The following is a 23985-nucleotide window of genomic DNA, read 5'->3' as shown; positions in this document are numbered from 1 at the left end:
ACGTGTACTTTCTTGTTACCCTAGGTTGTACAATAAATCAGAAAAGAATGGGTTGATTTCTTCTTTTTCATCTATGAATCATTAAAGTACTGTTATTTCGTTCTATCTTATTGGATTGATATATAGAATATAAATAATAAAAAAAAGGATTATGAAGGTATTCAACATATATTATCATTTTGTTCATCTTTTTCCCTACATGATCTCCAAATACGATACTTGATTCAAACTCAGTATGTCATATTTTTTTTTTTTTTTGGACACCAAAAAGTTTTTTTTTATTTTCCTTTTTTCACTCTTTCACCTTTTTTTTTTTTTTTTTTAAAAAAAAAAAATAACTGTACTATGAAATTTGGTTCACAATTACGGGATGCTATTTATCCTGAATGGCAACAAGCTTATTTGGATTATGATGGATTGAAGAAAAAGTTACGAAAAGCTGAAAAGGATACTCCATTTTCTGAACGAGACGAAACTGAATTTGTTGAACTCTTGGATAATAACTTGGAAAAGGTAAAAAAACAAACAGGATAAAGACCTTTTCTTTTTTTTCATGATGAAAAGAATCAAGTTCTAGAAAGTGAATATTAATGAACTTTTTTTTTTTATTTATTTATTGATACCATTTTTGTTTCAGGTTTATGCTTTCCATAAAGAAAAAATGGAAGATATTCGAACTAGAACAGATCATTGGGCAGAAACGATATCAAGTCAACTACCAAGTAATGATTCTGTAGAAGAAATGGGTCGAATTCAAGAGAATATCAATGATATTGCGGATGATATTAACCGATTGGCTCGTTATTCAAGAATTAATTATACTGGATTTCTGAAAATAGTCAAGAAACATGATAGACATACCGACTATGTATTACGACCCATGTTTATGGTGCGATTGAATCAATGTCCCTTTTGGAATGAAAATAATGACTCTTTACTACTCAAATTATCACAATTATTTGCCCAAGTCCGTCAAGGTGGTAGGACTATGTCCTTCCAACAGCCTCCTATCAATCATGTATCTACAACTCAACAACAATATCAGCAGTTACAATTAAATGAAATTACTTCCTCTTATGATCCACATTCACAACAATCATCTGCTCGACGTACTGTTGTTAGACGTTTCTTTGTACAAGCTGATAATGTATTGGAATTAAAAACATATGTATTACGCCATCTCCCTGTCTTGGTTTATCGTGATATCACTGGCAAGAAGGATAACATTGATCCGCCTATCTCGACTTTATATTTGGACAATCCTGATCTTGATGCTTATAATTCTCGAGTAGAATCTGCTCAAGGATCTCAAATCATTCGACTTCGTTGGTACGGTAGTGCAAAACGTAATAACTCAATTGCCTTTGAGCGACGTACTTTGGCTGAAGAAAATTGTGGTGAATTGAAGGATAGATTTGTGATCAAAGACAAATACATTAGTGATTTTATTCAAGGTGGTCATGCTTATGTGGATAAATATTCTCAAAAATTAAGAAATACTGCTGGAAAATCTGAACAAGATGTACAACATTTCCAATCTTTGGTGAATGAAGTTCAACAAACCATTTTGAAACAAAAGATGCAACCAGGTAAAAAATTAAATCTTTTTTTTTTTAAAAAAAAAAATACTCATATTGAATTTATACTGAATTTCTTTCTTTTCTTTTTTTAATAGTACTTCGTACTTATTATAAGAGAACGGCTTTTCAAATCCCTGGTGACAAGAGTGTTCGTATGGCTTTGGATACTGATCTTTGTTTCCTTCGTGAAGATACTGGAATCTTTGATAAAGTGATACGACGACCTGATGATGCTTGGCGAAGACCTGATGCAGATATTCAATTTCCATTTACCAATATCAATGAAAATGATATTAATCGATATCCTTTTGCAACGTTTGAGATCAAGATGGATTTAGCTCCTGGACAAATTGAACCTGAATGGGTGACTGATTTACAAGAAAGTGGTATTCTCGAAGAAGCATTTGATTTTAGCAAGTTTGTCCATGGTATTGCTGTAATGTTTGATACTCGAGTGGCACTCCTTCCTTACTGGCTTGCTCAAATGGGTGATGATTTGCACAATTTACCACATCTTCCTTCTATGGATCAAAAGAAAAGCAGCAAAGGTAAAGGACGGGCATCATCAGCAGAAGAAGATAATAATGAAGAAGAATTAGAAGAAGACGCACAGACAACGACAGCTTTGACAGATGATACCAATCCAAGCGATGAACGTACATCACTCTTACGACGACCTCATCATGCATCTACCTCCTCCTATACCACGTTCCCCAAATTGACAGAACCTGAATCTCACGAAGAACCATCCTTATCTTGGGCTCAACGATGCATGAAAGATTTAACTTTGGTAGTACAACATATCTTCCTTGGACAAACTTCTCCTCGACGATCCCATGCTGCATCACCTCCTGTGATCCTTCCTCCTGGTGTCAAAGTTCCAAAAAAAGTGATCACCCCTTTACGTGTGGAACCCAAGGTATTTTTTGCCAATGAACGTACGTATTTCTCATGGATGTCCTTTGGTACTTTACTTGCAACTTTCTCGATTGCCTTATTCAATGCAGGTGATGCTGTGGGTAAGGTCAGTGGAATTGTTTATACTTTGGTATCTTTATCTACTTTATTATATGGAATGGGTTTATATTATCGTCGTCGGGAACTGATTCGTCAACGTGCTTCTGGTCCTTATGATGATATGACTGGTCCTACTGTTATCTGTTTTGCCTTGTTATTTGCTGTTGGTCTGAATGCTTATTTGAAATTTGCTGTCAAATCTCCTTCTTTACTTTATCTTTGAACTTTGTTATCTTTTTTAATTAGTTTCTCTTTTTTTTACCTTCAATTTGTTTATCTGATTTATATATCGTTTTATTGTTTCTTTGTATCAAAAATAAAAATAAAAATAAAAATTAAATATCCATTTTTTTTTTTCACATTGTCTACAATGTAGGTGGGAAAGGAAGACCTATTGAATGTCCGCATAGTGTAAAAAGAATTTTTTCCTTCTGGTCTTTTTTTTTTCTTTCTTTTTTTTTTTTTTTTTTGTCTATTGGATTGGTGTTTGAAATATGAAAGCAAAATCAACCAAGTCAGCCCCTTCTTCTAATTGGAAGAAACTATTACCGGTAAGATTATAATGAAAAAGAATCTTGAAAAAAGATTGGATCATATAAAAGTAGGTCTAATTACGATTTAAACTAACCACTAATTTTTCCCCTTATTATTATTTTATTGATTATTATAGTCAATCAAAGCAACTCAAACAACAACCACTAGTAGCACTACATTGGGAAAACGAAAAGGAGAATCCACCAAAGTTTTAAAAACAAAGAAGACTAAACGAACGTAAAGTGACAATTTTTAGATTTTTGACCATGATTACATTCTAAACTATCTCTTTTTTTTCTTTCTAATAGACACGACAGCGATATAAAAGAAAAAACGAAAAAGAATGATAATGGAGTAAAAATAACCCCTGACAACAAGGTGATACCCAAAAAGGATGATCTATGGTTCGAAGTAGATGAAAAGGATTTGGAAGTAGCTTATGGACGAAAATTGACCAAGACTGAAGAAGAAACGGAGGAACGGGAGCGCAAAAAGTTGATTTTGGATCAAATGGATGCTGTCAAGGGCAAAGATGCAAAGTAAATATATATATAGACCAATTCAATTTATTTACTTTTTTATTTTTTTTTTAATTTAGGATTGGCAAGTATGTAGCTATTGATTGTGAAATGGTAGGAGTTGGACCTGAAGGCAAAGAATCAGCATTAGCTCGAGTCAGTTTGGTGAATTACAATGGTGCAGTATTATTGGATATCTTTGTTAAACCTCAAGAAAAAGTGACGGATTATCGTACAGCGGTTAGTGGGATTACACCGGAACTTTTGAAAAATGGTTAGTAGAAAGGAATTATTTATTTATTTAATATTATATTAATTTGTCTTTTTTTTATTATTATTATTCAATAGGATGCACATTTAAAGAAGCACAACAACAAGTGGCAGATATTATCAAGGATAGAGTATTAATTGGTCATGCAGTGTACAATGATATGAAGGTACTGATGCTTCGACATCCCAAATTATTGATCCGTGATACCTCAAGATACAAACCATTTAGAGAACTTGTCAATGGAAGAACCCCAGGATTGAAAAATTTAGTCAACAAGATTCTCAAGGTGCAGATCCAATCAGGAAGTCACTCATCAGTGGAAGATGCACGATTTACAATGTCTCTTTATAAACATGCCAAATCTGATTGGGAAAAATCCTTTGGTGCGAAACATGGATTGGAAATGAAGAAATTTATGCAAAAACACACCAAGAAAAACAACAACAATAACAACAAAAAAGTCTCGTGGGTTAAGGATCAATCTTCTTTGATGGATAGTGATGATGATGATTCTGAAGTCTAGATCTTTTTTTTTAGTTGTTTCTCACTTTTGTATTATGCATTCTACATTAACTTATATTTACATTTACAACCATATTTCATTAGCATTTTAGTCTACCTTTTTTTTTTTTTTTTTTTTTTTTTTTTACTTTTTTGATCAAAATATTATAAAATAAAAACAATAAAAAAGAATCATTCATTTATATTTGTCATTATTTGATTTTATTTGTTTGGATTCTTATACAGTTTATGCAAAGATCTGTAGGAAAACAAGATAACAAAGAAGGCTGTTCTGTTTTGCATTGAAAATAAATTTGTCAAATATGTTTATTATCGTGTCAATGTTAATCATACTTAACAAATAATAATCAATGCAAGGAATAGACATGTTTTCTATTCACTGCCATTCTCCCCTTAAAAGTCTAAACGTTCGTTACTGCGATTACGGCGAAGACACGGAGATTCAAAATCCAATCTGAAACTCACATACTGAAAACATTCACGCACGATCCGCCCTTTTTTTTTTTCTTTTTTTTTCTTTTTTTTTTTTTTTTTTTTTTTTTTTTTGTTTAGTACGCGTAATGTATCGAGGCAAGAAGAAGCAACGAGAAGTCAAAGATCCCATTCCAACTACACTTGATGAATTTGGCTATGTTCTCAAGGATAATGGTGCTGTTCGTAGCAAAACCACAGGTAAGACCATCTATTTTTTTCTTTCTTAAATCTGACATTTATTATTTATATAGATTCCCAATACGTGTTTGGGTACCATCCAAAAGATCAAACTTACAATGAACAAAGATATCGCGTGTTTATGGGTATGTTAAACTGGACGTTAGATACTTATGTCCTCATCCCTATTTCCCTTTTTTTTTAATCTTAGATCTCCTGGGTGATGAAGTAGAAAGCAGATTAAAACAAGCTCCTTATCATTTCCAATCAGTGACTATTCCTCTTGAAGCGGATCCTGCAAAAAACGATCCTCATACCTTTTTTTATATGACGTAAGTAATAGAAAATGATATCTACATAAAAAGAGAGCTCTGATTTGTGATATTGTATTGTTTCTTTATAGACCAAATGCTTTGACCACAACTGGTAAACTATTACTTCTTATACCTGGAACTGGGACAAGGTAAAATAAAAAAGTAAATAAATAAAAATAAAAAAGAATTGATTGATGTTTCTATATAATATAAGAATCGGACAATGGAGTCGACGTGTATTAAGTGAAGAATCGATCCAGGTAAGCAAGAACAAAGAAAAAAAGAGAATGATAAAAGATCACATGATCTCATTTTTTTTCCTTTCTTTTTTTTGATATATTTAGGCTGGATCTATGTTGAATATGGTGAATAAGGCAAAAGAATACGATTATGAAGTCATCATCTTCAATCCAAATACAATTCTTTGGTACGATAATGCACCTCAGGTAAAAAAAAATAAAAAATAAAAAAACAGGAAAGAGCGGGAAAGCATGGGTGTAGTAATGATCGTGCAGACAAATACTAATGAATACTCATACATATTATAGTATCTGTCGCCATTACAAAGTTCGAAAACATGGTCAAGTATTCCAGGTAAGAAAAAAAAAAGATCCACTTGCTTTTTGGGGGTGTGGAACGGGACAAGTGATTTACTTGCATTTGAACGGATTTAAGATTTCACTGGAAAGACAATGAATCCGCAAGATGAATGCATCCTGCAAAAAAAAAAAAAAGTTACGCATAAACTCACTCCATTTTATTGATTTGTTTTAGGAAATGAAAGCCCTGAAAACCATTGTCAATATGTATTTCGCCATTTTGTTAGGTAAGAAACAATAACAATGATAGGATGTGATGCTCAGCAACTTTATCTTGGAAATATTACATCTTCATGTATGTCTGTTCTCATATTATATGATTATTATTTTATAGTCAAACCCAAGCGGAAAAGATAGGTATAATAGGGCTTGGATGGGCTGGTCATTGTTTTACAGAATTGTTGAATGAACATTGTAAGTTATAAACAAGTGATTAGAACAAATGACTTAGTTGGTTGGATTTTACATTTTATTAGTTGATATATTCAAATCTAAGGTGGTTGGGGTAGCTTTGGCCAATTCGAATCATTCATCAAGACTTATTCATGGAGACGACAAACGTGCATGGTTGGATGATGTAAGTTTGTTACCAAAAAAATACATGTGTTTGCCTCATTTGCATATTCCTTTTTTTTTTTTTTCTTCTCATTTAAAATATATATATATATATATATATATTGTTTTCTTTTTTTTTTTAGCATACTGTCAATTGGAATTTGAATTCTAATGAGATTGCTGAATCTGTTTTTGATGCTGAATTTGGATGTAAATGTATTAATTCAGGTAATATAATCAAATATGAATAGATTGGATAAATTAGGAAAAGATGATTCATATATTGACTGATTTGTCTTTTTATTATTATTATTATTAGATGCTGAATTACCTGACTACGTTTTATGGCAATGTACAGATGACATGATGAAATTTATTTGTACCAAGATGGGGGACATGGAACAAGAAGCCGAAGAGAATCAAGTGATGATAGTTTAGTTTTTTTTTTCTTTTTTTTTTTTTTTTTTTAGTGTAGTTAGTATTTTATGGAAGAATAAAGTTTTATTATTATTATTTTATTTTGATGACACGGAGTTGTTATTCCAAGGGGGGAAAAGAACAAAGGGGCTATAAAGAAGAGGAGGGAAAAAAAAAAAGAAACCAGATGGTGATGAGAATTGAATAGATAGTTTAATGTCACCTTATAAAGTAGTTTTTTTTTTGTTATTATTTTTTCAACATTTGCCATCCGGTGGCAAAATAAGGACGAGATGACTGAAACCAACTGTTTCTATTTGTTGTTTTCGTCAAAAAAAAGTAGAATGGGGAGAAAGAAAGGGGGCGAAATAGGTGAGGAGGTCTCAAGGGGGGGGAGGAGAAGAATGATGATGGATGGTGGTGATGGTCTTGAATCAGTGAGAGAGGAGGGGGGGGGAGAGAAGAAAGTCAAGTGATTTCAAGCGTAGCATGAAAGTGATTCAATGGGATCTTTTTTTTTGTACCACCTTCCAATATAGCCAATTTGAACTTTTTTTCCGTCATGCATCTATTTGGATATTTCATGCAGCACTTTTTTTTTAATAATAATCAAGCCAAAAAGGTAAAAGATAAAAGATGATCATGATGAAAAGGAATTGCAAATAATTAAATCAAAAACTATTCTTTTCTGACTAAAGTATATACAAACATTAAAAAAAAAAAGAGAGAGAGAGAGAAAGAAAGAATGATGATGATGATGATTCGTATGGTGATGATGGTTGTTTTGCATGCATGAAGGTGCATATTCTTCCCTTTTTTTTTTTTTTCTTTTCTGGGATTGGATTCATTGTTGGTCTTTGCTCTCTCTCAGTTTAGTTATCATTAAGTGTTAGTAAAAATATGATATATTCTTTTCTTTCTATCTTTCTTAAAAACTCATTTTAAGTTCCCCTACTCAATCAATATCATACAAATAAAGATCCCCTCTGTCTCCTTCTTTTTTTGGATAATGATCTATGTAATTTTTTTTTTTTTTTTTTTGGTTGATATTGGAAGTTTTTTTTTCGATAATAATGATGAAAATCATCTTTATTGGAACCCATAGATTTTTGTTTTACAAATGTGGCAAAACAGAGTTTGACTCGATTCTAAAAACTCGGATACCCAAACTAGACGTTTGATTGGTTGTACAAGATCAAGCCAAAATTGATAATGTCAAGAAATATGCCATAACAACTATATATAAAATTGACTGAGCAAAAAAAAAGAAAAAAAAAAGAAAAAAAAAAGAAAAACCAAAAAAAGGATAGATTGGTTGTTTTTCTTGGTTGTTTATACCAAAAAGGCGTCGATCTCAAGTTCTTCTATTTGTTTCGTAAATAAAACGAGTCATTCAGAACAAGGTTTTTAGTTGTTATTTTAAACATGATGATTGGAAAAATGACCTTAAATTTATATATATATAAATATGGGGATCAAGTGGGCGCTAAATGAGGGGAATGAAAGGGCTCTCTTTTTGAAATGCGTGTGAATGAATGAACCATGTTTAAAATTCAGTAGAATAATCTACAAAAAAAAAAAGTTCTTGTTATAAAAATACGGAGAACATCCATAAGGGGGTATGATGGTGATTTTCATTTTCCGCCAAAGAAATGCAGGTCAAGGAAACTTTAAACTTACCCCTCTTCTTGCAGCAAAAAACCAAGATATCAACAAAACAACAACAACAACAACAACAAAAACAACAACAGTAAACAATATAATTTGCTACCTAAATGATTCCATCATCATCATTATCATCACAGGTTAGTAATAGACTCCTTTTTTTTTTTTTTTTTTTGTCTTTTCCGCCACTTTTTTTTTCACTCACTACGCTTATATTTTTTTTTTTTTTTGGGAAAATCGGTCAACAAAAAATACGAGTGACCCGTTTCCCATTTTCTTTTAAAAAACCGGAAACTAATTCTTTTTACCTCTTTTTCTTTTTTTTCTTTTCTCTTTCGCTTTTCTCTTCTTTTTTTTTTATCACTCTTCTTTTCTTTTATCGTCACGCATAAAGAAATCAAAAAAGGGAGGAATTACATTTTATATTTCTTACAATCAATCATACGTTATAGGTAAGTTCCACAAAAAGAAAAAAAGAGTGCTTTCTTTTGTTGTTTGATTCAATTCAAATAAAACAAAAAAGTGCCTTGTCTTGTTTGTTATCAAATAAACTCAATTTATCTCATTGAACTCTTTTTTTTTCTTTAGTTAGTAAAAACAAATGGAAGGTCTTTATCAAAACAATTTGTATCCATCATCATCGTCATCTTATATGTTGCAACATCCTGATCATACTTCATACTATACTACGACAAATACCTCATCTACAAATCTATCTTATCGTACCAGTAGCAACAACAACAATAACAATAACAATAATAACAACAACAACAATAATAATAATAATAGTAGTAGTAATAATAGTAATAATAGTGCTTTTTCTGATGCTAGACCTTGCACCAGTTTCATACCACCTCATCATCCAACTGATTCACTTCATTCATCATCATCCTTGAACACTGATCATTCACATACCACTTCGAATGTTACACCTACTTCTGCTACAAATACTACTTCTACTTCTACTGCTGCCACCTCCACCAGTAATACAACTTCTTCCATGGTAGGATGGTCATCACCTGGTACTTTCTCTTGGCCTAGTCCTGTATCTTATCATCAACAACAACATAATCATCATCATCATCCTTCCGTTCGATCAACACCTTATTCATCTTCAACTTCATGTTATTCTTTATCATCTCATGCACCAATGCAACGACCAAAATTGACAACCACTGTTTGGGAAGATGAAGGAACTGTTTGTTATCAAGTGGATGCCAAATCTGTTTGTGTGGCGCGACGTCAAGGTAAAGAAAAGAAACCATTGAATCCCCGAATCGTTTCATCTCCCTCCTTTTACTAAATTGTTTTATCTTTTTTTTATCGGTACTCCTTTTTAGATAATGATATGATCAACGGTACCAAGTTATTGAATGTAGTTGGCATGTCAAGAGGAAAAAGAGATGGTATATTGAAGAATGAAAAGGGTCGTATTGTCGTTAAAGTAGGTGCTATGCATTTGAAAGGTGTTTGGTAAGTTTTTTTTTTTATATTATTGCCACTCTTTTTTTTTTTTGTCTTTTTTTTTTTCTTTTTAATTCATAGTATTTTATTTTATTTAGGATTACTTTTGAAAGAGCAAAAGATTTGGCTGCAAAGTTTAAAATCACTGATTTATTGTATCCTTTGTTTACTGATGATCCTTCCGTATTCTTATGTCCATCCACGGTACCTGGTACAAATGTGTCAGTGGCATCCTCGGCTATATTCCCTCCTCCATCCGGTATTACTTCCACCATTTCTCAACCTAACTTATCTATGATGGTACCTTCAAGAACAATGACTCCTTCTTTTCCTTACAAACAAGATCCTGCTTATGGTTTTCCGATATCTTCTTGGGAACGTCATACCGATTCTAGTAATGATTCTATTGATCATCATGATTCTTTTACAAGTAAGTTTGTTACATATATTCTTTTTAAAAATATTGATTTATGTTTCTTTTTTTTTAGGCATTCTTCGTGGAAATGATCAAAATGATTTAGCTAGTGGTAGTTGTAGTCCAGTACCTGGTTCAGTTGCTCCTTCTATGTTGCCACCATCTCATTCGGATGAAAACGATATTTATTTGATGAACAATCCTTATGATTATCAATCATCGTCAAGATCATCAACATCATCACTCAACATGCATAGCCATCATCATCACCATCATCAACCTCGGTTGGCTCAAGTGAATATTTCATCAGCATCCACATCTCCCAATTATGATGCTTATGATTATGATTCATTCTCTCGTAAACCAATGATTAAACCACCATCCCATGCAAATTATCCTCATAGTCCACCTCATGATGATATGGTCAAATACAAGTCTAATCCACTATCTCATTCATCCTCAACTTCTACTACCTCTCCTATTGCTGGTCATTCTTCTATTCATTCTTCACATTGGTCTCCTTCATTGACATCACAATTATCTGATGGTATTACCAAATCAGCTACACTCCAATCATCATCATCATTACAACAACAGCCATCTTCTCCTCAACAACGTGGAAGAAAACGATCTGCACAATCATCCATCTTACCGCCTCCCAATAATCATTCAGATACCAGCTTGAAACGAAACATCAAACGTTTACGTACTCACAACAACAATTGATACCCCTTCTCTCTGATTAGTTAGTTCCCCGTCAAATGTAGTTATTATTGGAGTGAATGATGATTCCCCTTTTTAGTTAGTTAGTTTATATATATATATATAAATATATATTTTTTTTTTTATCATATCATCCATTGAATACCAATTGATTTCTTTTATATACATATATCACAATATATCTTATTACTTTAAAAAAAATCATTTTTGTTTTAAATAATAAAATAATACTTCAATTATATCACATGTTTTTTTTCGGTAAAATACCAAGAGAAAAGAAAAAAGAAAAAATTGATTTCTATTTTTGAAATTATGTACCTGAGCCAAATAACGGGGGAAGCGGATTAAAATTACCAGATATTGGGAGTAAAGCTTCCTCTGAAGCCACATCAAAAAAAAAAAAGGTTTCTTTTTTTGTAACCATAATGCTTGGCGCGCGTAAGTTCAACCCAAAAAAGTCAAAACTCCCTTTTTCCCATTTTTCCTCTTCCTCCTTTCTTTTTATTTTTTTTTTTTTTTGGCGGAAATAAAGACTCTTTTTTTCTTTTTATTTTATCGTCTTTTCCCTTTTATATCATAGTCTTTCTTACCCCTCCTTCTTTTTTTTTTTCTATTATATATATCAAACTTCATATATAAAAGAAAAGAATACTCAATTTTTCCTTTTTTTTTTTTCTTTACTCTTACTTATTTTTTTCTGGTTCATTGAATGTGTACAAACCAATGGAGCTTACCATTATACCAGCAAACAATTTTACAAACCATACAAAGGATCAACAACAACGAACATTACAAAAGTCAAATGCAAACAGCACTACTAGTAGTACTTCACTAATGCAACCTTTAAAAGAACCTATCTTTATATTTGGAAAGAAAAACAAAAGGAATGCCACAAATATCGCCGCCAATGACTCCTCATCATCATCTTCCTCCTCTTTTTCTTCTATCTCCTCTTCTACTGCAGACGTTAAACCTTATTCTTGCCCAAAATGTGAACAAACTTTCAGTCGACCTCATAACCTCAAATCACATCTTGCTACACATTCATCCGCTCGACCTTTTCAAGTAAGTTATATCTATATATATGTATTAAAGAATAAGAAACTAACTTGTTTATAATAGTGTGATCATTGTCAACTTCATTTTAGACGTCAACACGATTTGAAACGACATCAAAAACTCCATACTGGTGAAAGACCTCATGTTTGCAAGATATGTTCTCGATCATTTGCAAGATCAGATGCACTAAACAGACATCAACGTGTGGATGGTGATATTCCTTGTAGCATGGCTTATCGACATTGTATCATGACAACTTCAACGTCTTCATCTTCTTTACAAAATCATAGTAAATCTCCCACTCTATCACCTACCCACTCTCCAACAGCAAGACCGACCGTTCCTGAACTTCATATTGCTCATCCTGCTTCTGAACCAATACCTACCAATGTCAATTCATCACTACATTGTGATAATCAAGAACTTTTATTATCCACCACATCAACACCATCATCAGTATCGTCATCATCATCATCATCATCAGTATCTTCCATATCAACATCATTAGCATCACCTCCTTCTTATTTACCTCTATTACCATCACCAAGTGCCCTATCATCCTTACCAGTCTCCAATACCACCAACCTATCACCTATGTATGCACTCCAGCAAACATCATCCAATACCAATAACAGTATCACTGTAGCAACGTCCACTAAGTTATCGTCACCGTCACCATCTTCATCATCGTTAATATCTTCTCCAACTCATCCAAGAACATTACCTATTCCTTCACCTACTCCAACTTCGCCAACCTTACCAACCATGTCCTCTCAACTTGTATCTTCTTCTTTACCTTCTTTATCTCACCTATCCAACAGTAGCAACAATAACAATAATACAATGATGACTCAACAGCATTGGGAACAGGAAATCAGTCAGTTAAAACAACAACATGCAAAAGAAATGGATCGATTGATATGTGAAATTCATGATCTTCAAGTAGAAAACAACCTTCTACGATCTTTGGTATTAGGTAAACAACAGCAATCCGATTTGTCTCTTGATTCCATCAATAGTAACAGTAGTCAAAAACGATCCAGACATACTAATGTCGTAGATTCTCCCTCTTCGTTGGATTCTTTGTCATTCAACAAGAAAAAATCAAAACCTTCCTAGTTTAGTAGATACTGTTTTCGAAATAAAAAATAAAAATACCATGTTTAAACCACCGCTTTCTCTTTCTTTTTCTTGTTTTTTTTTTCTTTTTTTTTTTTTCTACAACCATGTTATCCGCACACCATACATTCAAACATATCATTCATCCTTTTAATCTACAATATATCAAACAACCTTTCTCAACCACTTCGTCTACTTTACCCAAACGACTCATTCCAAAACTCAATCAATCCGTTACTCGACTTGGATTTGGTGGATATCGTGTCAGTCAAATCGAATCACATGGTGCAGCATTACAATATGCCTTGGAACAAGGGATCAATCTTATCGATACTGGCGCCAATTTTGAAAATGGTCAGTCTGAAAAAATTATTGGTGACATCCTGTCTTCTTCGTCAATCAATCGCAAGGTAAAAAAAAAAAAAAAAAAAAAAAAAAAAAAAAAAAGGTCATACAACTCAAGTCATAACTTTATATCTAGGATGTGACATTAGTGACCAAAGCAGGATATTTATCCAAACAAGACATTGAACGACTAGACACTAGCAAGGATGATTATGTGCATGTTCAAGGGAACAGCTACCACGGTATCTCGCCACGAATTCTTCAAGATCAGCTGGAACAATCCTTGACTCGATTACAGACATCGTATGTGGATATATTTATGATCAATGCCCCTGAACGGATGCTTGTGTCGTCAAAGTTTCATCGTGGAGAACTGTACAAACAATTGGGCCATAGTTTCTCATTTTTGGATACAATGGTGCAGCAAGGTGTGATCAAGGGCTATGGTATCTGTTCCAACACCATGGCATGCAAGGACGCGGCGGATCATGTCTCTCTCAGCTCTGTGCTTCGTGCGTGTGATCATTTGGATAACTTTTGTGCAGTAGAGGCGCCTTTCAACCTATACGAGCAAAATCTGTTACAAGATGCCGTCTTGATGGACAGTCTGGACGCCCATGGGATTTTCTTGATGACCAATCGACCTCTGAACGCCATCACACCTCAGGGCCAAATCCGTGGACTTTACAATCATATGATCGACCCTACCGATATGGAGGATCTACGTCAAGCTTTTGAAAATGTGGCTCAATTGGAAATGGATATGATCGCAGAATTACCAGAGGATGAAGACGATTCTATGGCATCAACATTCGTATGGAGTCAAGTCTTGTCTGAAAATTTGCAACGATTGGGTCAACATCATTTCGCGACACGACATTATTTGACATCTCAGGTACAACCAACAGTAGCAAAGGATGTAGCCAGGTTTCGGAAAAAGTATGAGGATGTCCCTGCTTATATGGAATGGGCCGATGTGTACCAAAAACAAATGGATCATTTGATGACATGTTTGGTCAATTATGCTTATATGGATACGTTGAAGAAGAACAATGATATGGATAGGATTTTATCAGCTTTGGTGTCCTGGCCATCCTCTCATTCTCTCAAAGATGATAATAAGACTTCCTGTTATTCTCCTTTGACAGTCAAGGCATTAGAAATCTATTTAGCACAACAAGAAATTGGTTCTATCATCACTGGTATGCGACAACGGGATTATGTGGATGATGCATTATTGGCTATGAAAGAATATCAGCAATCACCTTTATCTGAACAACAATTATTGGATATCAATCGCGTCTTAGTATAGATTCTCTTTTTTTTTTCTTTTTTTTTTTTTCTCTCCATTATGTATGTAGATATAGATCATCTCTCCTTTTTTTTTTCGAACACTCATCTCCCATTAGACTAATTCCTTTTATCCATTCTTAATTATTTATTTACTTATCTATACCATATCTGTCATTGATTGGAATATTATTATTATTATTTTAAATGAAATAAAGTGATCCATTCAGCGTGACCGTATCAAGGAGAGCTTCCGTATTGAGTCCACATGCACTAAAAAAAAAAAAAAAAAAAAAAAAAAAAAAAAGAAGAAACGAAAGCAAGATGGGCATATGATTCTTAGGATCACAATGGTGATTAAATGATGATGGATGAGTCATCTTAAACATTGGACTATATTTTACCATATAAATGATACATTTTTGAATCATCATCTCGAATATTATCCAAGTCTTATTATCAAGTTATTTTATTATTTTGATCTTCATCAAATGTGATCATGCTGCACCACTCTATTTCCATTTTTGGATGACATCTGTCCATCAATAATACATTCTATTTATTTAAAACGAGAATCGATCATCATATCAAAAAAAAAGTATTGATTATCTGTAAAAAGAAAATATATATATATATATAGTACATATAGAAAAACAAAAAAAAAATTAAACCTAATTTCGTTTTCGATCTTCGTTTCGTTTTCGATTTTCATTTCGTTTTCGATATCTATTTCATTTTCTTAACTCTGTTTTCTTTTACTATAAATACCCTCTATTTTCGTTTTTTAATCAACATAATTAAACAAACATCATCCCTACTTAAAATGTGTTGTGGATTATTCTCTCTGATTGGCTCAATCCCCTTTTTTTGAAGTCAGGTTAAGAACTTCTCTGTAAAAAAAAAAAAATTGGAATTGGTAGTTCTTTCTCTACTTTACTTTTCTTTTTCTATTTTATCTCTTTTACTATACGTGCGCTTGCGTAATTAGTATAAATATTCTCCTTTTTTTGAGTTTTTTTCATTGTCAATTTTTTTGTCGTATCAGCGTATTTCGTACCTGTAACATAAGCGTATAATAAAAAATAAAACGAATGCATTCATTTAATACATCTTAGTAGATGGAATGGATCCTATTGACATGTAATAAAATAGTTGTAATAAATAAAATAAAACTTTATTGAATAAAAAAAAAATGTGTAAAGTAACGACTACACTAATGTATATAATAAAACCATAAAAAAGTCAATGTAAGAGAAAAAGAAAGGAAAATGGAAAATAAAAAAAAAAAATAAAAAGTACGCCTATTAAATAAATCTTTACCTTTTATCCCTACCTGATTGTATTGTGGATTATCTATTTTGATTGGCTCACTTTGTTCTATATTTAAAGTCAGAACAATTTTACTCTACTTCTACTTTCCAAATTTGGAACAAGACTTTATTTTTCCTTACTTTACTTTTTGTTTTATTTTATCTCTTTTCTTATACGTGTGCTTGCGTAATCAAGTACTGGTGCTCACTAAACAACTTATTCTCTTTCGATCATCCGAATTATTTTTTCAATTTTGAACCTATAAACCAAAAAATCACCTAACAGATCATCATCAATACTTTAGATAACAAAAAAAAAAAAAAAAAAAAAAAATTAACAGCCATCATATCTACCAATCATATATCGAGATAAAAATAGAACTTCAAAGATCAGTAAAATAAAAAAAAGCAATTGGAGAACCTGGGCATTGATCCCAGTGCCTCTCGCATGCTAAGCGAGCGCTCTACCATTTGAGCTAGATCCCCAGATGTTTGTTGTAGACCCTTATGTTCTATATATTTCAGATCTTAAATTTCCGGCGTTTGATTGGCTGGAAATAGCCGTATCGGTAAAGAATGTCCAATGATATATATTTTTTTTGTTTGTATCGACGGAGAGTGAAATGATTTTTTTTTTTTTTTTTTTGGACGTGTCATTTTTCATTTTCTTTTCTTTTTTTTTTTTTTTTTTTATCCTAATTGAACATAATACAGTTGACAATGTCAGTTGGATCCAGTAACCCATCAGGAGAACGACGAGATGAAGGAGGATCTTCTCATAGTCATCCACCTCACACCCGTGACGAAAACTTAATTGCCCTTACACAAAGCTTGGAACGCGACCGCGATACTGATCATTTTGATCCTAGTCAAGATAAAGAAGTCAGAAGAAAGTTACGACAAGATTATCGTCGATTGATTCAAACTACTGAAGGTAAGGATTAAAAAAAAAAGATAATGATTGGATACAAGTTTATGTTCTTTTTTTTTCATTCTTCTTATCTTTCTACATTATTATTATTATTATTATTATTATTATTATTTTTTGATAGAACACAGAAAGGATTATGCCAATGCCAATGATCATGGACTAGAAGATACACTCAATCAAGCCAATTTTTTATTCACTTCAGGTAAATGAGGGAAACTAGGATTACTTTCGCTAATGATATATATATATAACTTTTTTTTAATGTAGTTAAAAATACTCAAGAAGCAGCTTTGGATTCAAAGTTATTGGTTCTCTCTGCCAACATTACTACTCAAAGAGCACGCAATTTACGTCTGGACAATCATTTATTCAATATGGATGAATTTATAGCCAAGGTGAAGACTTTTTGTGGAACTGAACGATCTGCTCATGAAGATTGGAATTGGAAGAAACTAGGTCAAAGAGCTGCTCAATTTAGCAAAAGAGCTCAATCAATGGATTTGATGTAAATTATATTTCTTTTTATTATTTATCATAACCTTTCTATTTTTTTTTTTTTTTTGATAGTCTTGGACCTCTCTCTGTAGAAAAGAAAATTCGAAAACCTGTGAAACAAGCACGACTGACGAAAAACAAGGAAGATTTGGTCCAACCTACTAAAGTAAAAAAAAAAAAAAAAGGAAATGAAATATTGATATGATTTTTTTTTTTTAGCTTCAACAAGATGATGTACAACAACAAACAAATGAAACTTCCGCAAATGTCAACAGTATCTATAAAATCTTGGATGAAAGGGGTCCCACCAATTATTTTGAATTCATCACCAATCCAGAATCGTTTTCACAATCGGTGGAAAATATGTTTTATGTCTCCTTCTTGATCAGAAATGCAGTGGCGGAAATCGATGATACCAGTGGTCAACCTATTTTAAGTACTAGATCACACCCAACCATGGAAGAATTGGTGGCCGGATTAAGAAAGAAACAAATCATCATGAGTCTGAGTATGCCCCTTTGGGAGGTAAGCATAGAGAAAAAAAAAAAAAGAAAAAGGATATTGATTTTTTTTTTTGGATTAGGAAATCATTGAAACGTATGGTATTCGACAAACAATTATCCCAACAAGAGAAAAACAAGCTGATATGACAGAAGGCAAATGGTACTAGTTTAGATGTCTCTTATTGTAACATACTTAATTTTTATTATTGTTATTGTTATACTTTCCCTCTATGTATATATATCTCTCTCTATTTTTTTTTTTTTTTTGATCAATAAAATTCCAAAATATTCCATGATAATAATAAAATAAAAAGATGAAGGATGATTCCAATTTTTATTTTTAAACAAAGTCTAATAATCAAATGGGAGGATGTACAAAAGGATTCAAACTGGTAGAAGAGGAAGAATGACGAGAACGTCGAGCATGCCATTGAGGACCCAATTTATCTATGACAGCATTCAAGCCAGCCCAAATCATAGCACACCTGACCAAAAAACCATAATAAGAGACCAATTTCATGCCATCGACGTTATCACCAGCAAGTTGTACCAGTTGCACTAATTCATGTTGAATATGAGATTGTCCTTGATGTACTCTTTGTCCCAACCTATACCAATCAGGATGATCACTGAGTTTATGATGGCGATCCTTGAGCATGGCACCTAAACGTCGCATCACATGAAGACTATCTTTAAAACTTTCCAATGTTGATTGTGTTGGTACAATTCGCTGATACACCGTTTTGTTCAAGCTGGATTGTAGAAATGCATCCACTCCACTGAGATCAAGTTGTTGACTTGTCATAGAAAGTTGGACCAAAGGTGATAGTAACCGATATGATACTACGAGCCAAACAATCTGTTTCACATCATCAATAGCATCAGCATATCTTGCTGCACGTAATCTATCCCGTCGATATCTTTCCCGCTGACCAAGAAGTAAATGGAAAGGAAGTTGCAAATAGTATTCACTGGAAACAGTTTTCATTCTAAGGGCTTCATTCTGTAACTTTTTGAGAATACCAAGTGCTTTATCACATAGTTGAGTGATAGTATCTGAAGTATCCGCAGTGGATAATTGTCGTTCTTGTTGTTGTTCATCGTTAGAAAATGGTCTTGTTGGTGATGAGCTTCGAGAGATGACATTGGCGACACTTTGGTGGTGTAATGTTGTAGTATTAAGATGGTCATGTTTGTTGAGAAACATTGAAGGCGATACGGCGGTCGTTGACTGAGGAGAAATGTTAACTTCCAGGTAGTATTCTGCTGCCTTTTCAAACAAATCAGCAGTAGCTTTTAAGGATTCACCCACATTGTCTCGCATGGCACGACTAGCTTGGATTGGGAAGATACAAAGGACTGAGCACCTATAGTTTTATATATGTATATATAGAAAAAAGTTTAATGATACATGATACAAGTAGATATGCTTAATCTTACATGGCAATAATAATTCCAACGATAACATTCAATATACGCCATGAAGCGAATTCAACCGAAGCAGAGATCTTGTCATTGATTAAACCAGGGTAACCACTTAGAGAAATGACTGCAGTAGTAACCAAAGCCTTATATTCATTAAAAAAAAAAAAAAAAAAAAAAAAAGAGTGAGGAAAAAAGAAAAGAAAGAGAAGAGAAATCCTTTTTTTTTTTTTTTTTTTTTTAATTACAATTCCACAAGCGGTAGCGATTTGCGGTCGTTCTTTCAACTTTGTGATGGACAACACTTGAACAAAGAGGTAACAACTTAAAAAGATATTAGCACTAATTCCCCAGGTTGGGAAAAGAACGCGAGCAAGAGTCATTCCAATCATAGAAAGTCCTCCTCCTATCAAGGTACCTAAGATACGTTGACCACCAAGGAAAACAAATCCACCTACAGTATTATCATGAACCAGAGTAATAGTGATGGCTTTAGAAAAAAAAAATCCAAATTAAAAAAACTTTTTATTATTAACGCATGATTTTTTTTTTTTGACTTACGCACCCATACAGTATTCATCATCCCATTACTGATGACTTCTATAAATACAAAAAGAGATCCAATGGAAAATGCAATTGCTACTTGTAAAGCATAACGATTACCATTATTTTGTATCAACCTGTCAAATACAGCCAGACATCGATGAAGCCATGATTCTTTCTTTTCTTCTTTTGATTTTTCAGATGGAAGATGAGCAGATGAGGATGAATCATCCATATAAACAGAAGGATAGACCCGCTGATGTTGTTGTCGATGATTCTTTTCTTGTTCGGCAAAATGAATGTTAACTAATGAACGTTGAGAAGAAAAAAAAGTTAGTCAAAATTTCCTTTTTTTTTTTAATGTTGTTCCACTTGCCTGGTTTGATTGAATCATTAGCGGAGAATACATCATCATTAGTGTCAGTACATAATGTTGGTTCAGTTTTATGGACAGAGATATGAGATGAAGAACGATCTGTCATGTTGCTTGCTCTTTTTTTTTTTTTTTCTCTCTCTATCTATTTCAAAGTAAGGAAATAAAAAAAAAAAAAAAGATAATGATAAGAAAAACCAGAGAAAGAGAAGAAAAGTGAGCGCCTATTGATAAACTAATCTCTTTTATATGCGTGAATTCATTTCATTTTTCTGTTATCTATATATTTTAACACGTCCTTCCTAAAAAAGAAAAAAAGAAAAAAAAGAAAATCGTTAGACTTATTAGGTGCATAAAGGATATTAAGTGTTGTTATCAAAAAGAAGTTATATGTTTCTTTGCATGATGTCATAAGAACGTGACAATCTATCATATTCATTGCAACTAGAAAAAAGAGTATGTGATGAATCATCATGGTCATCATCATCAGTTGTTTAATTGCAAAAGAGAGCGATTGTACCTAGATCTTTCAGACCCTGATGATAGTCCCACCTGATTCACCCTGTTGAGATCCTTTTGCCTACCATACTCTATGGTGCAACCTATAGATGATCATTCGTTTCTATCTCTTTGATAGAAACAGAGAAATGCAACGTGCACATTAGATACTCATAACACTGATAAAAATTTAAGCCAAAGAAAGAGATTTTGAATGAAAAGGATGATATCAAATGAGAATGTCAATTCCATATTTATAAACACACAATCAATCAATATCGTAATAATAATGATAATCAATAAAAAGTAAATAAACAAAAAAAAGAGGTATTTTATTATTGATGTACTTTTGTAATCATATCACGTAACATGTGTCGTAAATAAGTCTTATAAATAGCCAAGGCACTAGGAGGTTCACGAGTAAAAGGATATCCATTATTTTCAGCTTCCACTTGTTTACTGTACCAAGTATCAAGTTGCCGGAAGAATTCCATATGTATATGAGCCAATGTTTCTTGAACGACAGGAAACAAAGATACATTCCATGCCTCAGATCCCAATTGTTGCTTGACTTCAATGATATTATCATGTTGTTCCGTTGGCCACATCCTTGTTTCATCGTCTAAAATCAATGGTAAGGTGAATGCTGATCCTAATGATTTATCTTGAAGTGCACAAAATGAATAAAGCGCCCTTAGATCTTTCGGTGGTCGTCCTGGTTCATGTGATTGTTTGATAAAGTCATGTTCACTTCTTGCTGAATATAAAATACCCCTGATCCTTGTACGTTGAGGGTCGAGTACTTCCACTACATTTTCCACATAATTTTGATCCCTATAATAAAAATAAAGTTGTGAATCACAATTTTTTTTTCTTTATAAGTTACCCTAAAGAACACACAGATATATCATAAAAATTTTGTGCCCATTCTAAAAATTCATGCACTCTAGCTGTTAATGCCACTCGTCGTCCATCTTTCAGTACAGCCACCCTATTGCCATCTAAAAAATCATCTTATCAGTTTTTTTTTTTTTTTTTTTTTTTTTTTTTTTTTTTATCTTTATCCTTTGATATATATATTACTTACATTTCGGTAGATCATTTTCAGGTACAAATCGTTCACTACCTTCACCTACTAATCTGACCAAGGTATCATCCAAATCCAATACCAGAGGAAGTTTTCGTTGCATCATTAATTCATCTCTTGATTCTTTTACCATTCGTATCACATCATCTTGTTTGATTAAATATCCGAATAACCAACTAATAATAACAAAAAAAAAAAAAATCAATGTATAGGAATAGGAAGTAAATATGATTTTTTTTTTTTACCCTTTCCCTCTTGCTGGTTTCAAATGAACTTCCCATAAAGCACCATCTTCTGCTTTGCATACAATATAAGCACTCTATATATATATAAAAGAGATTATTTTTTCATATGATGATCTAATTTTTTTTTAAGAAACAAACTTAATTTTCTTACCTTGCGTAAACCATAGAGATCTTCAAACCAAGGATGATCGGGATTGTAAAAAACAAAAGTATGAGGCATATTTCTTTGAGCCATCAATACAAAGAAACCTCTTCGATAAGATCCTTGTATATCATAGGTATTTTCCAAAATCAAACGTGGATCATTTTTCCGAAGTCCAATTTCATGTGTAATAAGTTGTATGGGTAAAGTTTCATCAAAATTGGATTGTTGGTGTGAACGAGGACGTTTTGCAAAGGAGGGTATTTCTTTGGCGACTCGTTGTAAAGAGATAGTAGGACGCCATAAACTTGGATTTTCTGCTAATTCAGGACCAAGTCTAAGACTTGATGAGGTTGCTATCGATATATATAAAAAAAGAAAGATATATTAATACATGTTTTAATAAGTTTTCATAGTTTTACCATTTGTGATGGTGTTTGTTGATCGTTGTGCACTTTTATGAAGATAAGCTTGAAGACTTCCACCTAAATGTAACAAAGCCTAATATGATATATATAAGTAAGTTTGAATAATAATAACAATAAAAGTCTGTGTTCTTACAGTTTTATCTTGAAGTATCTTTGGATCCATAGGTGTTGGTGTAGTATTAGATGGATTAAAAGTTTTATCGGAAGATATAGTTTGAATATCACCTATGAGCATTGATTTGAGATCCATGTTGAATATAGTGACTTTTTTTAGTTCAAAAAGGAAAGACGTGGAAAGAAAAAGGTATCAAAAATAAAAAAAAAAAAGATAAAGAAAAAAAGAAAATAATGAAAAAAAAAATTAGATGTTCAGTAGTATGAAAAAGGCCAAAACGGAGAATGAATTTTACTTGCTTGTTGTTGTTGACCTGGTAGCTTAAAAAATAAAAGAGAGGGGTCAACGGCATGGATTATTCATTTGTTAAAAATAATAATAAAAAAAAAAAGAAATGATAAATGATAAAAATATTGGTAACAAAAGTTTTTTGGTAAAAAAAAAAAAAAAAAAAAAAAAGGTACGCATCACTTTTTTTGTAGAAATTTGATCTGATCGGGTAATGAAAGGTGGCTTTGGTTTTGTTAGAATGATGATGATGGGTTCAAGAAAGAGCGGGGAGTGGCCTAAAATCAAATGTTGTGTTACTATTCCTCTATCAGGGACATTGAAAATTACTATAAAAGAGAGTTTTTCCATCAGGTTATGTTATATATTTTTTGTAATAAATGATCATACTACCTTTTTTTAATTTATTAAATAATAATAATAATAATAAAGATGATGATGGATGATAATCTTGCCAAGCCCATAGGTATAAATAAAAAAAAAAAAAAAAGAGATATTGATTGAATAGATGATATTCGGTCATTAAACTATAGTTTATTTTTAAACT

The 23985-nt window shown here is 32.5% G+C and overlaps 9 protein-coding genes and 1 non-coding gene across 10 annotated transcripts; 7 read left to right on the top strand and 3 right to left on the bottom strand.

Moving 5' to 3' along the window:
• Positions 1–316: 316 nt before the first annotated feature.
• Positions 317–2947, top strand: BX664DRAFT_283359 (VTC domain-containing protein). Its single transcript, XM_051541595.1, has 3 exons — positions 317–513; positions 638–1589; positions 1676–2947. Exons 1-3 carry the CDS (start codon positions 346–348, stop codon positions 2818–2820), a joined length of 2265 nt encoding a protein of 754 aa, XP_051398077.1. The 5' UTR covers positions 317–345; the 3' UTR covers positions 2821–2947.
• Positions 2948–3059: 112 nt separating this feature from the next.
• On the top strand, positions 3060–4540 carry BX664DRAFT_337512 (ribonuclease H-like domain-containing protein). The gene is made up of 5 exons (XM_051546246.1): positions 3060–3148; positions 3268–3368; positions 3440–3670; positions 3730–3923; positions 3998–4540. Exons 1-5 carry the CDS (start codon positions 3092–3094, stop codon positions 4441–4443), a joined length of 1029 nt encoding a protein of 342 aa, XP_051398076.1. The 5' UTR covers positions 3060–3091; the 3' UTR covers positions 4444–4540.
• Positions 4541–5002: 462 nt separating this feature from the next.
• On the top strand, positions 5003–6999 carry BX664DRAFT_267267 (Arb2 domain-containing protein; the record flags this gene model as incomplete). Its single annotated transcript, XM_051540941.1, has 11 exons — positions 5003–5114; positions 5305–5425; positions 5497–5556; positions 5622–5667; positions 5752–5853; positions 5956–6001; positions 6182–6233; positions 6341–6420; positions 6483–6583; positions 6705–6789; positions 6881–6999. 11 exons carry the CDS (start codon positions 5003–5005, stop codon positions 6997–6999), a joined length of 924 nt encoding a protein of 307 aa, XP_051398075.1.
• A 2794-nt stretch (positions 7000–9793) lies between these two features.
• Positions 9794–10614, top strand: BX664DRAFT_266596 (transcription regulator HTH, apses-type DNA-binding domain-containing protein; the record flags this gene model as incomplete). The annotated part of the gene is made up of 3 exons (XM_051540913.1): positions 9794–9890; positions 9984–10116; positions 10206–10614. 3 exons carry the CDS (start codon positions 9794–9796, stop codon positions 10612–10614), a joined length of 639 nt encoding a protein of 212 aa, XP_051398074.1.
• A 1258-nt stretch (positions 10615–11872) lies between these two features.
• Positions 11873–13482, top strand: BX664DRAFT_300064 (uncharacterized protein). Its single transcript, XM_051542329.1, has 3 exons — positions 11873–12310; positions 12368–13071; positions 13129–13482. The coding sequence occupies exons 1-3, from the start codon at positions 11969–11971 to the stop codon at positions 13421–13423; spliced, it is 1341 nt and encodes a 446-aa protein (XP_051398073.1). The 5' UTR covers positions 11873–11968; the 3' UTR covers positions 13424–13482.
• Positions 13483–13522: 40 nt separating this feature from the next.
• Positions 13523–15117, top strand: BX664DRAFT_300063 (NADP-dependent oxidoreductase domain-containing protein). The gene is made up of 2 exons (XM_051542328.1): positions 13523–13833; positions 13905–15117. The coding sequence occupies exons 1-2, from the start codon at positions 13531–13533 to the stop codon at positions 15078–15080; spliced, it is 1479 nt and encodes a 492-aa protein (XP_051398072.1). The 5' UTR covers positions 13523–13530; the 3' UTR covers positions 15081–15117.
• A 1664-nt stretch (positions 15118–16781) lies between these two features.
• On the bottom strand, positions 16782–16854 carry BX664DRAFT_t94. The gene has a single exon. It is a non-coding gene; the product is annotated as a tRNA-Ala (tRNA).
• A 221-nt stretch (positions 16855–17075) lies between these two features.
• BX664DRAFT_337503 (Nse4 C-terminal-domain-containing protein) lies at positions 17076–18545 on the top strand. The gene is made up of 6 exons (XM_051546245.1): positions 17076–17302; positions 17421–17501; positions 17567–17804; positions 17867–17960; positions 18014–18319; positions 18378–18545. The coding sequence occupies exons 1-6, from the start codon at positions 17089–17091 to the stop codon at positions 18462–18464; spliced, it is 1020 nt and encodes a 339-aa protein (XP_051398071.1). The 5' UTR covers positions 17076–17088; the 3' UTR covers positions 18465–18545.
• Positions 18546–18655: 110 nt separating this feature from the next.
• Positions 18656–20744, bottom strand: BX664DRAFT_351442 (aluminum activated malate transporter-domain-containing protein; the record flags this gene model as incomplete). The annotated part of the gene is made up of 5 exons (XM_051547658.1): positions 18656–19664; positions 19738–19865; positions 19968–20209; positions 20281–20568; positions 20690–20744. The coding sequence occupies 5 exons, from the start codon at positions 20742–20744 to the stop codon at positions 18656–18658; spliced, it is 1722 nt and encodes a 573-aa protein (XP_051398070.1).
• A 696-nt stretch (positions 20745–21440) lies between these two features.
• On the bottom strand, positions 21441–23565 carry BX664DRAFT_337498 (NLI interacting factor-like phosphatase-domain-containing protein). The gene is made up of 8 exons (XM_051546244.1): positions 23446–23565; positions 23169–23299; positions 23030–23108; positions 22617–22963; positions 22466–22539; positions 22221–22396; positions 22020–22134; positions 21441–21967 (listed from the first exon to the last, which is right to left on the bottom strand). Exons 2-8 carry the CDS (start codon positions 23283–23285, stop codon positions 21469–21471), a joined length of 1407 nt encoding a protein of 468 aa, XP_051398069.1. The 5' UTR covers positions 23286–23299; positions 23446–23565; the 3' UTR covers positions 21441–21468.
• Positions 23566–23985: the final 420 nt, after the last annotated feature.

The sequence above is a fragment of the Halteromyces radiatus genome (assembly GCF_025201355.1).
Source record: "Halteromyces radiatus strain CBS 162.75 chromosome Unknown BX664scaffold_6, whole genome shotgun sequence".
NCBI lineage: Eukaryota > Fungi > Mucoromycota > Mucoromycetes > Mucorales > Cunninghamellaceae > Halteromyces > Halteromyces radiatus.
Note: the sequence above shows the minus strand (reverse complement) of the source record. Positions and strands in the feature narration are given on the sequence as shown.

Coding starts and splice junctions, on each gene's coding strand:
- BX664DRAFT_300063 (XM_051542328.1), top strand. CDS start 13,531: ATGTTATCCGCACACCATACATTCAAACATATCATTCATCCTTTTAAT. Junction 13,834..13,904: donor CTTCGTCAATCAATCGCAAG/GTAAAAAAAAAA, acceptor CTTTATATCTAG/GATGTGACATTAGTGACCAA.
- BX664DRAFT_337512 (XM_051546246.1), top strand. CDS start 3,092: ATGAAAGCAAAATCAACCAAGTCAGCCCCTTCTTCTAATTGGAAGAAA. Junction 3,149..3,267: donor ATTGGAAGAAACTATTACCG/GTAAGATTATAA, acceptor TGATTATTATAG/TCAATCAAAGCAACTCAAAC. Junction 3,369..3,439: donor ACAAAGAAGACTAAACGAAC/GTAAAGTGACAA, acceptor TCTTTCTAATAG/ACACGACAGCGATATAAAAG.
- BX664DRAFT_283359 (XM_051541595.1), top strand. CDS start 346: ATGAAATTTGGTTCACAATTACGGGATGCTATTTATCCTGAATGGCAA. Junction 514..637: donor TGGATAATAACTTGGAAAAG/GTAAAAAAACAA, acceptor TTTTTGTTTCAG/GTTTATGCTTTCCATAAAGA. Junction 1,590..1,675: donor GAAACAAAAGATGCAACCAG/GTAAAAAATTAA, acceptor TTTTTTTAATAG/TACTTCGTACTTATTATAAG.
- BX664DRAFT_337498 (XM_051546244.1), bottom strand. CDS start 23,285: ATGGATCTCAAATCAATGCTCATAGGTGATATTCAAACTATATCTTCC. Junction 22,964..23,029: donor AACAAACACCATCACAAATG/GTAAAACTATGA, acceptor ATATATCGATAG/CAACCTCATCAAGTCTTAGA. Junction 22,540..22,616: donor ATCTCTATGGTTTACGCAAG/GTAAGAAAATTA, acceptor ATATATATATAG/AGTGCTTATATTGTATGCAA.
- BX664DRAFT_300064 (XM_051542329.1), top strand. CDS start 11,969: ATGGAGCTTACCATTATACCAGCAAACAATTTTACAAACCATACAAAG. Junction 12,311..12,367: donor CATCCGCTCGACCTTTTCAA/GTAAGTTATATC, acceptor TGTTTATAATAG/TGTGATCATTGTCAACTTCA. Junction 13,072..13,128: donor TCGCCAACCTTACCAACCAT/GTCCTCTCAACT, acceptor ATCCAACAGTAG/CAACAATAACAATAATACAA.
- BX664DRAFT_337503 (XM_051546245.1), top strand. CDS start 17,089: ATGTCAGTTGGATCCAGTAACCCATCAGGAGAACGACGAGATGAAGGA. Junction 17,303..17,420: donor ATTGATTCAAACTACTGAAG/GTAAGGATTAAA, acceptor ATTTTTTGATAG/AACACAGAAAGGATTATGCC. Junction 17,502..17,566: donor CAATTTTTTATTCACTTCAG/GTAAATGAGGGA, acceptor TTTTTAATGTAG/TTAAAAATACTCAAGAAGCA.